The 15,524-nt window shown below is 42.7% G+C and overlaps 1 protein-coding gene across 4 annotated transcripts in view; it reads left to right on the top strand.

The window, feature by feature from the left end:
* The window catches only part of KIZ (kizuna centrosomal protein), a 134,579-nt gene that overhangs the window by 99,590 nt on the left and 19,465 nt on the right, over positions 1 to 15,524 (top strand). For all 4 annotated transcript variants that reach the window (XM_044263551.1, XM_044263550.1, XM_044263553.1 and 1 more), the window contains 2 exons: positions 12,403 to 12,507; positions 15,407 to 15,503. In XM_044263551.1, the coding sequence (XP_044119486.1) occupies positions 12,403 to 12,507; positions 15,407 to 15,503 (202 nt within the window). The remainder of the gene's footprint in view (positions 1 to 12,402; positions 12,508 to 15,406; positions 15,504 to 15,524) is intronic.

Here is a 15,524-nt window from a genome sequence, read left to right on the forward strand (position 1 = left end):
TGTATCATCTGATTTAAGATAGAGTCCGCCTCTCCATTCATAATAATTTTTTGAGGTTTTTCTGTTGTATGAGCTTCATTCCTTCTAGAATATTCCAAAGAAGGAATATTCCAGAGGCTATCCTCTGGGAGTTGAGGAGATATGGTGGTTGTCCCTGGGCTTTGGCATCAGCCATCTATGTCAGCTCTTTACTCCCTGCTCTGTTTCCTCATCCCTCTGAGCATTTCTATTGGGAAAGCAGACATATTACCTGGCAAGGTTTTCTTAAAGTTGAAATGAGATCATGTGTGTGAAAGTGCCAAGCATGTACTACACACTCAATATATGAATGCTACTTCCAGAACTGCAGTAGGCACTTGGGACCAAGACCCACCCAAGCCCTGTGCTGCCATAATTCCTCATAGACGGCACTTCCCAGTAGTACCACTAAATTAATTTCTTCAAGAAATTTCCACTTGAAAGCTCAATGGATGGTTTGAATGTATAAGGATTTTTACCTTCAAAAAGGAATCTTGAGGAGAGTTTCATGATATTTTAGGAACTTCTAATTACTACCATGAAAAAACCATTTAAGAGGATGATGAAGTGATTCCTGGAGGTCTTCTTGGTGAAGGCCGCACGTTTCTGCTTGTGAGTACTCATGTACCACATGCCTGACATATCCACAGTTGAGGAAATTGCAGGGCACCTGATCACCAGGCAAGTATTCCCGTGGTGTGCTCTAACACATGTTGCTGGGCTGATGCAACATTCCCCCCCATCTGTTCTGTGCAGTACTCCACCGAGAATATACGTTGAGGAACATGTATTTTGGGACCAAACCCTACATGATCCCTCTTTCCCTCTCTAGCCAGCACAGTGTGCCGAGGCATATTAAAGAACTTTTAGAATTTCCAATAAATGAAACATTTAAAAGTGCGAGCTTAGAGTTTCATATAACTTATCTCCTATCTGAAAATGGAATCCTTCCTATAAATGGCCAACAAAGTTGATATTCTGTGGAACACATTTTGGGAAATGTAAATATACACACATATATCTGGAATGTTTATTAAAACATTAAGTCTAGGGGCACCTGGGTGGCTCAGTTAATTAAACGTCTGACTCTTGATTTCAGCTCAGGTCATGATCTCAGGGTCAGGAGATAGAGCCCTACCTTGGGCTCCATGCTGGGCATGGAGCCTGCTTGGAATTCTATATTTCCCTCTCCCCCTACCCCTCTCCCCCTTTCTAAAACAAACAAACAAACAAAAGCCCTAAGTCTAACGAGGGCACCTGTATTCTCAATAGTCTAAATTTATCTTCAACATTTTCCTATGGTTCTCTTTTGTGGGAACATCCCTCACAGATTAGATTACTTTATGATATTATATTATAATATTTAGTGTAACTAAACCCAGATGACGTCACGACTGAAAGCTATATGTTAAAGCTGCTCCCTGAACTGACAAGTAGTAACTTGTGACAGTCCAAAGTGCTCCTCTTCCATGTGTGTCCTCTGTGTGACATTATGTGCTTTACAGCCATCTCAGGAGAGACGTAGTAAAGAGAGAGGCTGAGGTGAAATGTAGGACAGGCCCCAGGAAGCTGGGCAGGATGGGTGGGAGGCCCTGAAGATACACCATTTTCAGAATGATGAGGGTCCTGGGGAAGTTTAAACCAAAAAGAGCACAAAAGCTATCTGTAAATATTTGTGGGGCTGCTACATACCAACATTTATCAAGTGTAACTGCATAGTGTAGCTCAGTTTGTGAGTGTTGCAAGGAAGGAATTCACAGTGGGGTTGTAGGAGAACTTTCTAGCTCTCCATTCCAGCAAAAACAAGGTGTCTTTCAGCTGCTGGCTGTTGCACTGTGGCAGGAACCCACTCTAGAGGGGCGCCATGGAAGGAATTCTTGTTTCTGGGAACCCCAGCGTTCCTTCAAATGCTGGGAGTCTGTGATTCGCAGTCCGTAGCAAAGGAATCAAATGCGCCAACATTCTCATTTCTTTTTTTTCCCTTTATTTGCTTATCATACCCAAACATGGGTTTTCCTGGCAGAGGGGCTCATCTTTAACAAATTTGCTGTCACTCTGAAAGGCATCTGCTTTGTTAATCATCATTTGGGAGACTGTAAGTTTCATAACTTAGTCTCCCACAATCTGTGCTAGAATTTAGAGAAATCCTTCAATACACACACACACACACACACACACACAGCCTTTATGATCTCCCATTGTTAACACAGTCTACTCCTTTTATTAGTCTGGCTCTTCACACTTAAGAATCCAGGTACAAATCAAATATTAATTTGAATGACTAAGAACATGTGGTTTTCTGTGTAAAATAAATAAATATATCATATGCATGTATGCTATGCCTTTACTTGGGCTGCTTCCTGGAAATACCAGGACAGCAAAAGCCCATGACCCTGCCCTCACTAAGCCTCCATCCAGTCCGATCTTCATAACAGTCCTGTGGGGTAAACATCAGTCACTCATTCTATAGACAGTCCAACAGAAACCTAGAAAGGTTAAGATTCCTGCTCAAGGCCTTGTAGTTAGTGTGTTGGGTTTGGATCTCAAGCTTCAAGATTTAAACCTTGACCTCCTTCATTCTACCACCCTTCCCCTTTCATTTGACAGGAGAGACAACCACATCAGGATGTCTGGATCAGTGAAATGTCAGTGTGTATTCCCACAAAAGATGAGCTCTGTGAGGATGCTTGGAGAGCTGTGATGAACAAAGCCATACTTTTCCTTTCCCTTGTGTCAGGCCGAGAGAGGTGGGCAGCTCACAAGGATTTCCAAGTACAGATTGTACCAGAGGTTTGCCCTTCATAAAGAAGGGCAAGCCTGAGTGCAGTTAGGCCTGAGACCATGTGCAAGTAGGAGGCTGTTCAGGTCAGTGTTTCCCTGAAACATGTAGGCCAGGATTAAGGACTTAATCTAGCTGATGAGAGAATGTCTCCCTCTGAACTATTTCTACCCCCAAGTAAAATTTCCCACACTGGTGATTTTTTTTGTATTCACACTAAATTTACCTTTGAGAGGTAAGTAAGTTTTCATTTTAGCCAGTGATGTAGCTTATGCTAAATGTCCTAAAAACCCATCTCCTGACCCAGTATCCCGCACATAGTGGCCACTCATTTTGTCAAACGAATGAATAAAAATGAGAGTATTAAGGAGTTTCCTTAATGCTTGTTGATTCAGGCTGGAATACTATCTCTTTCAGTCATTCACTCCACCGGTACTTTTCCCACCCCACGTGCCCATCCTGGCAAAACTCATCTCCTTAAGCTCCATGTGAAAAGGCCTCTCAGCTTTTATCTCAAGAGGATTAAGCCTCTAAGAATGTCCATTCAGCCTCTCATTCTTTTGACACCAATTCTCTTGGTCAAGCTGTGTTGAAAGTGGTTGCCTGACTGTGCCATTTCTCACTGATATTCTTTGGAAGCTGAAATATTCAAGGTCATACTAAGGTACATCCATTTAAAAGCTTTGTGGGAGGTCAGCATCGATTTGAAGGTTGCCACTTAGGGTTCTGGGCAGTGCTTCCCCAAACATGATTACTTGAGTTTTTCATCACACCGCAAAAGGGCTGAGAACCTACAACAGCCAGGTTGTCATTGGCTACTAGATTTATCCTGGGAGAAAATACTGCAGTGACAAGTTTTGGCAGCCAGAGAACAGCGGCACAGCCCCTCCACTACCCAGACTTTTCTAAGACCATGTTTCACTTGTCCTGTCCCAGAAATGCACAAGAATCATATAAAGACATATCACCTGCGGTACTTGGGACTGGGAACCCCCAACTCATGCAAAACCAGGGGAGCTACCATGTGCTGCTAGACTGTCCCCTGCAGTCCACACAGTCCTGTCTCTGTTGGGGAGGGTGATCAGGCTGCTGGGGTCTCACCGGTGGGGCCCATTGCCTACACCAATTAGTAGTGAGGACTACTCCAGCAAAGCAGTCCTCACTCATGACATTAAGGGTGGCCATGGTAACTTAAAGTGGTCAGTAAAGAATAAAAGGCATCTTTGATTCTTGGTTGGAGACTCCTGTGTTCCAGGAAATCAGTTCCTAAGTGCCTAGAGAAATTCTGCTCCGTGGCTGTGCAGTAACATCCCATGCAGGCTTTTAAACATGTCCTTGCCCCAGCCACACCCTTGACCAGTCCCATCAGAACTCTGGGGATGGGGCCCAGGCATCAGTCTTCTAGATACCTGGTGACTTCCCAGGTATGAGGACCACGAAGCAGGAGGTCTCAAGATGAGAGAACCCCGTGGGTCATGTTGTGACACACCCTCATTTTACACGAGACCCAAGTGAAGAGAGAAAAAGAAAAGGGATTGAGCTTTGACTGTTTCAGTAAAATTGGGGCTCAGGGAGTGTATTATTTTCCCAGGGCCTGCTATAACAAGTACCACAAACCTAAAACAACAGAAATGTATTCTCTCACGGTTCTGGGTGCCAGAAGCCTAAAATCAGAATGTCAGCAGTGCTGTGCTCCTTCTAAAGGCTCGAGGGCAGAATCCCTCTGTGCCTGTTCCAGCTTCTGGTGGCCCCTCATGTTTGGCAGGACCACTCCAGTCTCTTTTGCCTTCTTTCCTGTGTCTCTGTTCTCTCCTTTTCCTACCAGGACCCCAGTCATTGGATTTAAGGCCCACCATAAATCTCTGGTGATTTCATTTTAAGGTCCATAACTAATGACATCGGCAAAGAACCTGTTTCCAAAGATCACATTCTGAGGTTCTGGGTGGTCATAAACCTGGGAGATGGGGGAGACACTTGGCAACCCACTACAGTGGATAAGGAGGGATATCTGCATATTTTACATTTCTAGCACCCAAGTCATCTTATACAGCGATTATTCCTGGCACTACTATAAATGATGATAATGATAGTATTACTGTCTTTATTTCTGATTCTTCTCCTGTAAATCATTGCATGCAAAGCTGCTAAAAATCCTGTTTTGCATGCCTATAAAATACAGCTTCCTGATCAGATTACTCCATCTTCAGACTCCATGACTTTCAGAGTTGAACACTCACCTCCCAGGACTGAATAGTGTTAAGTGGCAGGCACTAGGGCTATAAATTTACATGTGAAGTAACACCCCCAGAAGTGTTTCGGTTTGGTTTTGAAATATTCTTAAAAGGGGTTTACAATCCTGCCATTTATTTTCAGGTGTAATTGTTGAATTGCCACATGGAAATTAAGAATGTGGTGTATATACTTGTTTTCTGAAGCAGCTTCAGACGACTTTTCTGGATTAGGTATTTCGTCTCTTCTGTATGCATCGACCCTCTCTTTGGTGATAGATTTATGGGCCCAGGATGACTGGTTGAGTGGGGTTTACTGCAGAAAATCTGGACATGAAAAGCGGTTCTTGTTTTGGATCCAACCTGTGTGTTTCACCTTACCATCCACTTACAGCCTTTAATTTTAAAAATCCTAAATATAGATGAATTTTCTGTATTCTCTGACCATGGAACCACCCATATCCTAATATTCTCTCACTTTCATTTGAGCGGATTATTAGACAAATGATTTCTGGATTTTAAGCGATAGGCTTTATCTTTAGAATTAATTTTAGAACTACATCCCATAATTTTTATTTTCTTTTGCAAAAATGGGTTTGCCACAATCAGCCACACATCTAGCACAGTGTGGGGGAAAAATTGCTTGGGTGTAGACATATGTGAAGGGTAACAGCACTGGGAAATTCAGCGAACAGAAAATACTTTTCAAATTTCATTTTTAAATTACTGCACACTTCATATAGGAATCATAATTATCCTCCTGTACTGGAGGATACCCAGCGCTTTGTCGGTTCAAGGTCGTTTTTTCCTAGCCGGAGTGATAGTATTGTTTGCATCCCCCTTTGTTATTCCTTTTCCGGGCCCAGCTCTTCCCTTTTTTCATGGGGGATTTCTGCAAAAGCTCTGCCTTGGAGACACCCCTTCGTGGCTGGTGAACCCCACGTTTATCTGGCTCTTGTAAAGGGTTGTTAAAAGCACTTGTTCATCAGATATTTTCTTTTTCCCTTTATTTGTAGATTTAGAAGTATTTTAGCAGGTGTACATTTGCATATAAAAGAGAACGAAAGATAAGAAGTTGAGGCTTTTTCTCTCTCCCCTTCTCACCAACATCATCTCTCCTCCGTCCCTTTATTCAGCATGTTTCCTCTTTCTTTCCCTGGCTGTTCCATTTTCTAGACACAAAGTGCATATCAAAAAGAAAAACACAATCTCAGTGATCCCTCACCCACTTTGCAGGAAGACAGATGACTGGGTTCAGCCAGCTTATGTAACAAAGTAGGGAAGGATGTATTTATTGTTGTGTCACTGGTAGGGACTTAGTAGCCAGGGATAGATTTTTAACCCCCTTGTCTTACTTTATGTTTTAAACTCCACTGTTTTCTACTTTTTAAATGAAATCTTGATGTAGATTTGAGTATATAATGGACACTTAACTGAGAGATCCAGTACGGAACGCTTGAGCACGCGTGTGTATTTGTGTGTACACCAGAACATTCTCATCAAAAAGAGTTATATTCTTTAGAAATATTTGTTTTACCGAATTATTTGCACTACTCAATAATTTTCTGAGGGTCTGACAATACTAATAGGGGGAAGCATTTCTCTGGAGTTCTAAGACACAGGCTGGAAAGTGAAGCCTTAAGGGGCCACCTAGGCCTCCAGTTTGCAGACTGCAGTTAATTTGCAGTTGAGAAAACTCAGGTCTTTTTTTTTTTTTTTTTTTTTTTTTTTTTTTAATATTACCTATCTATCTGAAAGAGAAAGAGCACATGAACAGGGGAAAGGGGCAAAAGGAGAGGGAGAATCAGACTCCCTGCAGAGCAGAGAGCCTGATGCAGGGCTCCATCTAAGGACCCTGAGACCACGACCTGAGCAGAAAGCAGACTGAGCCATCCAGGCACCCCTGAAGTCTTTTCCCTAGGAACCATATTAGCTTTGCCCCTACCTTGCTTAAACATACTAACTTGAACCTCTAGATTTGTTACTTTTGCTTCTTTGTTCAATCATTAACTATGAATTTTCAGGGCAACACAGTGCAACTTTTAACAGCCTGATTCTTTACTGATCCTTCCTTCCTTCCTTTTAGAAAAGCCTGGGCCTGAGTTGCCATAAACCTCATGCCTGTGGCTTTGCCTTTTTGCTTTATAAAGCTGACATCCTAGTCTTAGAAGACTAATAGTCTTCTAAGCCATTCCAGGAGGATATCTGAATTATTGGAGACCCCTAGCAAAAACTGCACCCTTTCCTCCAAAGACTGCAGCCTGGTCCCTTTGATACAGATAGCTATTTAAAAATCACACAGCTCTTGCAGCACCACCCCCCACCCCCATAATCAACTTTCAACTGAGGAAGCTTTTCCTGACCTCGAACTTATATCCCTTGACTGGAGTTTTTCTCTAAGGGTTCTTGTGAACACAGAAAAACTTACTCACCACCTTCAAGTTCTAAGGTTACAGGTATGTTCTGTTTGGCCTGTGCAGGGTTTTGTTTTTTTAAAAAAGATAGAATTCTGGCAAGAAGTCTGTCCCTCTTTCACACCTGGCAGCAATTGACTGTCACCAGATAACAGCTGTCCTCTCTGGATGAGTCATGAGCTCTCCAGCCTGCTGTAGGGCTTCCCTTCCCACCACTCCCACCATGCCAGAGTCCCTTATGTGTGGTACCTGCTTGGCTCTAGAAAACATCTGCATTTACAGTCCTGCCCTATCCTGTCTGTTTGCAGTATCTGTGTACTTGAACCCTTCTTCCCCTATTTCAACCCAGGCTATGCAGCCTTTAGCCTCTCCTGATTATTTTTTTTTCACCAAACCATTTTTGGGTGAGCTCCCAGTCCTTCATATGTTGTTTATTGCAGCTCTACTGGCTAAAATAAGGGTGTAGACATTCCATGGGAGAGTGACACCCAGCTCTGAGCACCTGATCCCCAACACAGACCCCCTGATGGCCAAAAGCACAGTCTGTTCCAACTCCTCAAGCTGTTTTGGTGTCTCTGGTCCTTTCTCCATTAGTGTTTATTCCTCCAAGTGAATGCATTTAATCCTTTTTCTTTTTAAGCTTCACTTTGCCATTAAACCATTGAAGGAATCATGCATGGGGATGGGGCAGGTGATGTGCCCAGCAGTCCTCAGCTTGATTTTGCTGAAACCCTCTATCACTCAGGTCAGGGCAGCTGCAGATAAAATGTGTCCGGGTGGGCTTCAGTGACTTATTAGAGAAGGCCCATAGAAGGTTTAAGGATCAAATACCAGTGAGGATCCATGGTTGGGAAGGGGGTTGGGCTCTGGTTGAATGGAACAGGAGACATGAGCTCTCTCTCAAAGCAGACTTGGAGCAGCCTTGAAGGGAAAGGCTACAGCCCAGTTACAGAGCCCAAGTCCCTTAAGAAGGAAGGAAGGGTAAATCTGCCTTCAGCTCAGGTCATGATCCCAGGGTCCTGGGATCGAGCCCTGCCTGGGGCTCTCTGCTCAGCGGGGAGCCTGCTTCTTCCTCTCTCTGCCTGCCTCTCTGCCTACTTGTGATCTCTGTCTGTCAAATAAATAAATAAAATCTTTTAAAAAAAAAAAGTCCTCATCACAAGAAAAAAAAAATATGTAACTATTAAGGTGATGGATGGTAATTACACTTACTGTGGTGATCATTTCACAGTGCATGCAAATGCTGAAATCATTATGTGGTATACTTGAAACTAATATGATGTTGTAGGTCAGTTATACCTCAATTTTAAAAAAGAAGGAAAGGAAACCAGGACAGAAACTAGGTAGAACATGGAAATGGCTGATCTTTCCAGAATAGTTAAATGCTAAGAGTGAACTCACTTCACATTTCTCCCTTGCTAGACTTAGACCAGTAACAATATCAGTACTGTTTAATATTTGGATGGAACATTTAATCCCCCCAAATCTGAAATTACTTTCAACTACTAGCTTGCCATTTTTCACAAAAAACCTCTCCTGAAAATAAAAGACACATGTCTTCCTGGTCTCTGAGAAGCAGGAGGAGAGCCAGCTCACTGGAGTGAAATGATTTACCTTAAGGTAATAAAGGAGAGGAACCCCAATCCCTGCCTCTAGCTGGCAGGAGCTTCTGTGTTTTCTTGTTGTTAAATATCTGTCTTTGCTTATCTCTTCCTTGACCACTTAAGTGTAACTGAATGCAGAAAGAGCATAGGGTCATTATGCTCTGGACTTAGATCCTAAATGCTAGAAAGTTTTTATAAAATAAAAACAAAACAGTACATTTTCCCCTCCTTTACAGTGATGTTTTACCTACTTAGAATCCAGAGGCTCTGTCTTTGATTTTATTAATATCTCACCTCTCTCCAAATAACCTTACAACTCTGAAATAATATGGACATTAGGATTAATTGGAGAGTATTATGATCCCATCCTATTGAAGCTATCCTAGGACAATGAGACTAATCAACAGCAAGAAACACTTTCTGTCCCAGGCCAGCATGCATGCACACGCGTGCACGCGCACACACACACACACACGCACACACACACACACACAGACATTCTGCAGGCACTGTATCTGGTGTTTTATGTATTAAATTTTGCACAAATCTGGTTCCAATGCACCAAACTGATTTCACAATCCAGCAGTGTTTAAAAATGTTGCCTTTGAAGTTATTATTTTCAGAGTTAAGAGTCCTTGATCTGTACATATTTTAATTATATATCATTTAGCATTCCAAAATATGATGCTCATTTTCAATACTTATTTTTATCTTGATTGATTCTCAGTAGGGCAAGAGAAGTTATATTCTTACTCTTCAGTGTGACAGTAGTTTTAATCCAGTAATAAGGGGCTCATGGTTAAGTTCTTAAATGGAGCCAGCAAACGCAGGAATGCAAGCCCCTGGTGCTGACAGCAGGAATCCTTTTATTTTTGTGGCCGCATTGAAGATACAGCCATGGATCCTTTTTTGTTATCTCTGTGCGATCGGTTTCATTCAGGTATCCTGGAGACCTGATACCTGGTCTGACCTGAGGTAATAGGAAAGGTTATGTCACTCCCGTCCTTTACGTAGCTTTTATTTGTCATTGTTCCCAACAGTCTTCCCATGGTAACTTGCAGCAGACATGATTAGAAGCCCTTCAGGGTCTCCTGTCCTGTGGACCTGGGCCAGGTCCTGGCTGCTGCTGATCCCTCTGGGGCATCTGGCTGTGCTCCATCCCTACAGTAAGCCTTGGTTGGATTTTCTCAGCTGCGGGCCTCTTCACACATCCTGTGGCTGCTGGTCTTTCTGGCCCTCCTGCCCTCACTCAGCCTTTCCCTGGCCCTCGTTGCCCTCTAGAGCCAGGAGTGCCTGCAGAGGGACTGGGAGACCAAGGCAGTCAGGGCTGGACTCTTGAATTTGTTTCTCTAGTGACTTCTACAAGGCCCAGAGAAGAGAGAAACCATTTTACTAGGATGTGGAGACTTAACTACAGCTTCATTCAAAATAATGACTGGAATTTGGCCATTTCAGATAAACTCCTACAACAGGTCTTCAAATCTTGAAACCTGGGTTCAACTAAATTGTTTTTTTGTTTGTTTTCAGAATTTCTAAAAAGTGACAGTTCAAAAAATAATTTGCATGTATTTGAACAGTGTTAACATCATAGGAAGTATTTAAGAAACTTCTCTCTGAGTAGTAGAATATTCTGTATTGGGGTGCCTGGGTAGCTCAGTTGGTTAGGTGTCTGCCTTTGGATCATGTCATGATCCCAGAGTCCCAGGATTGAGCCCCATATCAGGCTTCCTGGTCAGTGAGGAGTCTGCTTCTCCCTCTGCCCCTCGCCCCTCATGCCGCACTCTCACGCTTTCGCTCACTCTTTCTCAAATAAATAAAATCTTTTTTAGAAAGAGTATTTTGTATTTATGTCCTTTTTCCCACAACTAAAACAATTAATAATAATTTATCAGTATCATCAACTATCCAATCAGTGTTCTAATGTTTTTTACAGGTTTTTTTTTTTTTTCTTCAGTCAGTAGCCAGACTTTACCAACACTCTACATTTAGTCTGGATGACCAGCTAAGTCACTGTTGCAGAAGGGGATTCAATTCATAGTCATAGTGGGACAATAGGCATGAACCTGAATTGTCATGGACAAATTGGGATGTCTGGTCACTCTACTTTTTTCTTTAACCGTGATAAAAAAAAAAACATAACATTAAATTTACCATCTTAACCAAGTTAAGTGTACAATTCAGTAGTATACAGTACAGTCACATCGTTGTGCGACAGCTGCCTGAAACTTTGTCATCTTGTAGAACTGAACTGCTATACCCACCAAACACTGATTTCCCCTTCCTCTTCTCCCCTGCCCTAGTGACCACCTTTCCACTTTCTGTTTCTATCATTTTGACTACTTTCAATAGTCAGTGTCCAGAATGTCATATGTCCAGAATCATACAGTATTTGTTCTTTTCAGACTGCTTATTTTACTTAGCATCGTGCCCTCAAAGTTCATCTGCGTTGTAGCATGTGTTGGGATTTCCTCATTTTTAAAGGCTCTTAATATTCAGTTGTATGTCTATGCTGCATTTTGCTTATCATCTCTTGATGGACATTTGGGTGCCTTCTGTTTCTTGGCTGCAGGCAACACGGGTGTGCCAATATCTCTTCAAGACCCTGCTTTCAGTCCTTTTGAATATATACTCAGAAGTAGGATTGCTGGATCATGTGGCAGTTCTATTTGTAACTTGTTGGGGAACCTCGATAGTATTTTCCAGAATGGTGGCACCTTCTCAAAAACACTCCCGCCTGTAGTGCACAGGGCTCCAACTTTTCTGCATCCTTGATAATGCTTATTTTCTGTTCTTTTGATAGTAGCCATCCTCATGGGTCAGATGTGATTATCTCATTGTGTTTTTCATTTCCATGTCCCTAATGATTGTGATTTTGAGCATCTTTTCTTGTGTTTATTGGCCATTTGTATGTCTTCTTTGGAGAAAGTCTGTTCAGGTTCTTTCCCCACCTTTTCACTGGGCGGTGTCAAGTTGTTGGGGTTCCTTATATATTCTGGATATTAACCGCTAATCAGATATGTTATTTCAGTCATTGTCTCCCATTCTGTAGGCTGCCTTTTCACTGTGTTCACTTTTTTCCTTTGGCATGCAACAGTTTATAAGTTTGTTAGAGTTCCATTTGTCCATTTTTAATTTTGTCAACTCGGTTTCACCATGGTATCATCCAAGAAGTCATTGCCAAGTCCAATGTCCTGAAACTTTTCTGCTATGTTTTCTTCCAGGGATTTAATAGTCTTAGGTCTTATGTTTAAGTCTGTAATCCATTTTGAATTGATTTTTGTGTGGTGTAAGGCAGGGGTCCAAATTCATTCTTTTGCATGTGGATATCCACTTATCTGTGTCTTTTTTTAAATCTGTAGAAACAAAAGCCTACCAGTTGCTGAAGCAGTGTACCCTGCAGGATAATATAAATCACACTGAAGACAGATTCCAAAAGGCAGATGTTTCTGTGTTACGGCTATCAGGTAAGCAGGGCATGCTCAGCACCTGAAGCGTGTCCGGGGGACCTGGGCTGGCAACTGGTGCTGTGTTCAGGCGAGGGCGGTCATCCTTGGAAAGTTTCTGGGGATTGCTCTGTAACAATTTGTCACCAGGTCAGACTAAACCAGTACTTTTTCAGTTCTTAATGAATAACAGTTGAGAAGTCTCCCCTCCTAGATATGTGCTGGCTCCCAGCATGGCAACAAAGAGCTAAAAAGACCCTCAGATTCTACCTGGAATGTCGTAATAGTAACTCCACTGGATATACCCCAAATTCCTTCCCTTCCCTACATTTCCCAGTTTCTTAATCATCAATGGGAACATCATGCTGGGCCACCTTCCCTCCCCAGAATGTTGGAGGACTTGGAGCTCTTTAAATGAAAATACTCTAAATCACAGTAAAACTAAATTTTAAGCTTAAATATAGTTCCTTCAACATAGGATTTTTTAAAAAAGATTTTATTTATTGATTTGACAGAGAGAGCATAAGTAGGCAGAGAGGCAGGCAGAGACAGAGGAAGGAAAGCATGCTCCCTGCTGATCAGAGAGCCTGATGTGGGGCTTAATCCCAGGACCCCGGGATCATGACCTGAGCTGAAGGCAGAGGCTTTAACCCACTGAGCCACCCAGGCACCCCTTGTTGGAACTGTAATTTTCTTTGTTTTCATCCATTCTGTTATTGTATTTTTATTGTTCTTAGTGGTTTTTCTCTTATTACACATTTTTTTTTAGTATGAGTCACCTCAGCTCCCTTTGAGAAAGTAAATGCATTAAAGTGTGTTTTAATGACTTTCTTATTTTTATATAAACAATCATGTCTTAATTTCACCTACCAGAATAATGATTTTTTTTTTTAATCACGTAATTCCCAATCCACATCCGGGTTTCCCAATCGTCTCATGAGATAGACTGTTTTTTTTGGAGGGATGTACTTTCAGTAGTTCAGACTTCACTGGTCTTTGGGGAGCTATTTCCTAGATAATATTAGTGTTAGAATCAGTTGCTGCAAATTTCAGTTATTTTGGTTGTTTTGAGGATGCAGTGAGTCACTGCAGGTTAAATGCCCAGCACAGCACCTGTTAGACAAAAGTCTTCGAAGAGCATTGGAGGTGGTGACCTCATCTCCACAAACATGAGACCATGCTGTCTGTTGCTGTAGAAAGCGGGACCCCTGCCCTGATGGAGGTCTTTAGCACTTTGGAAAGATACAACACTTGTGAACCCTCAACTGGGCTTTTCATCACCTTCTTCACATTTGAGTCACAGAACTAGAGTCCAGAGGGATCTTACAAAGTATTTCTCTAACCCCTCGTGTTACAAATGGGGCCTCAAGAGGGTGAGGCCTCTCTCAGACCAGTACAGCCCATCAGCAAACAACACGCTTGGAAGATGACTCCACAAATCTGTTTGTGGTACATATATTTGCTATAGTTCATTGGACAGGTTCAAAGGATAAGTAAATTTGAAATAAATTATAGCATGTATATCAAGTGGCTTGGTACTATTTATATAGTAATAACTAGTATATCCATTGATTAACCTATTTGTAAGTGAAGTGATCGGTTGTATCATTAGGCACCCCTACATTCAATTTCCTTGCCCTACCCTCAAAATGATGCTGTGTGCTTTGCAAGTGTCCAGATTTTCTAGCACTGGGATCACAGAAGTGTTTCTCATGGTCCTGGCTTTCGTTGTAGTTAGATGCTGCTTCTGGCATTTGCTTTACCTTTGGTTATGATTACTTTTTCACATTCACACCCACTGTGATCCCAGGAACTTCTCTGAGCTCCAAAGAAAAGCAGGAAGTGGGCTGGGAGGGCAGAGGGAAATGGAAGCCATGCATCCCTGTTAGACCTCACAAGTTTGTTACACGTAGTAGGAGGGGTGTGCACCCTGAACTCTAACTATGGAAGAAGTGCAGATTTCAGTTACTTTTTGTGTCAAGTGTCTTAGGCTGTGTCTCTGGACCTGTCGCCAAGGCAAGCCACTTAAACCTTGTGCCTTTGTTCTCATGTCTGAAAAGACCTCGTCTTTTTAAGCATGTGGGGACTCTCTTCGGGCAAATGTGGACACCTTGTTAAGCACATCACTTGGCTATGGAGGTTCTGTGAGGCGAGCAAGTTACAGGTCAGAAGCTCGGCCGATGCGTTTTCCAGCGATGCCTGTGCACTCTCCATCCATGATACTAGTGACCACCAGTTCAGAATCAGACTGGTAGCCGATACCTCCAAGGGCACCCAGGAGGTGGGGGTCAAGCCTGCCCTGTGGGGACGGTCTGGTCCCCCCTCTCCAGGGAAGAGGTAGATTGTGCATCTTCCCATCAACCTTTTCATGCTGGGTAAAGAGTGGCCCTGATGGCTTTCAATGGAGGTTCATTCTTCTCTACAAGATGGGAAAAAGAGGATTTGGCAGAGGGGTAACTGTCACCCTAGGGTGTCAGTGATTTCTGAGACCTGGTTCCCAGCACCCATCGTTTTGGTGATCTCTCACTGCCCGTGTCCACATGTTACAACAAGGTGGATTATCAGTGCTTAGTGCCAGGGAAGAGATCCATGTGTGTACTTGTGTGTCTTGGTCATTTAAAATAGAGCTCTTTGAGTGATTTTTACTTTTTTGTGGCTTCTGTTTGTCCCAGAAACATCCCCCCACCACCACAAACACACACACACATACACACACACACACACACACACACACACTTCCTTTCAGTATGCTGCCAACATGTTCCTTGCCTCAGAAGCTCCTTTGCCTTCTGTGGCTTGAACAGCATCTTCCCGTCAACGTTTGTTTCACCAAAGTTATTGTGCGGCTGCTGCTCCATTCAGTGCATTTCTTCGCTGTGTGGCGACCGGCACTCACTCTCCACGTTTGTGCTTATCACAGGTTTGAACATTGGCAGTGGGACATTCAAGACAAAGACAACTAACAAAATCGTGTCGGAGGCTAGTTTTTCATCGAGCAAAGGAAGTCCTTTGTCAAGGTAAAGTCGTGAAAGCCTTTC

Source organism: Neovison vison, chromosome 8 (assembly GCF_020171115.1).
Source record: "Neovison vison isolate M4711 chromosome 8, ASM_NN_V1, whole genome shotgun sequence".
Taxonomy (NCBI): Eukaryota; Metazoa; Chordata; class Mammalia; order Carnivora; family Mustelidae; genus Neogale; species Neogale vison.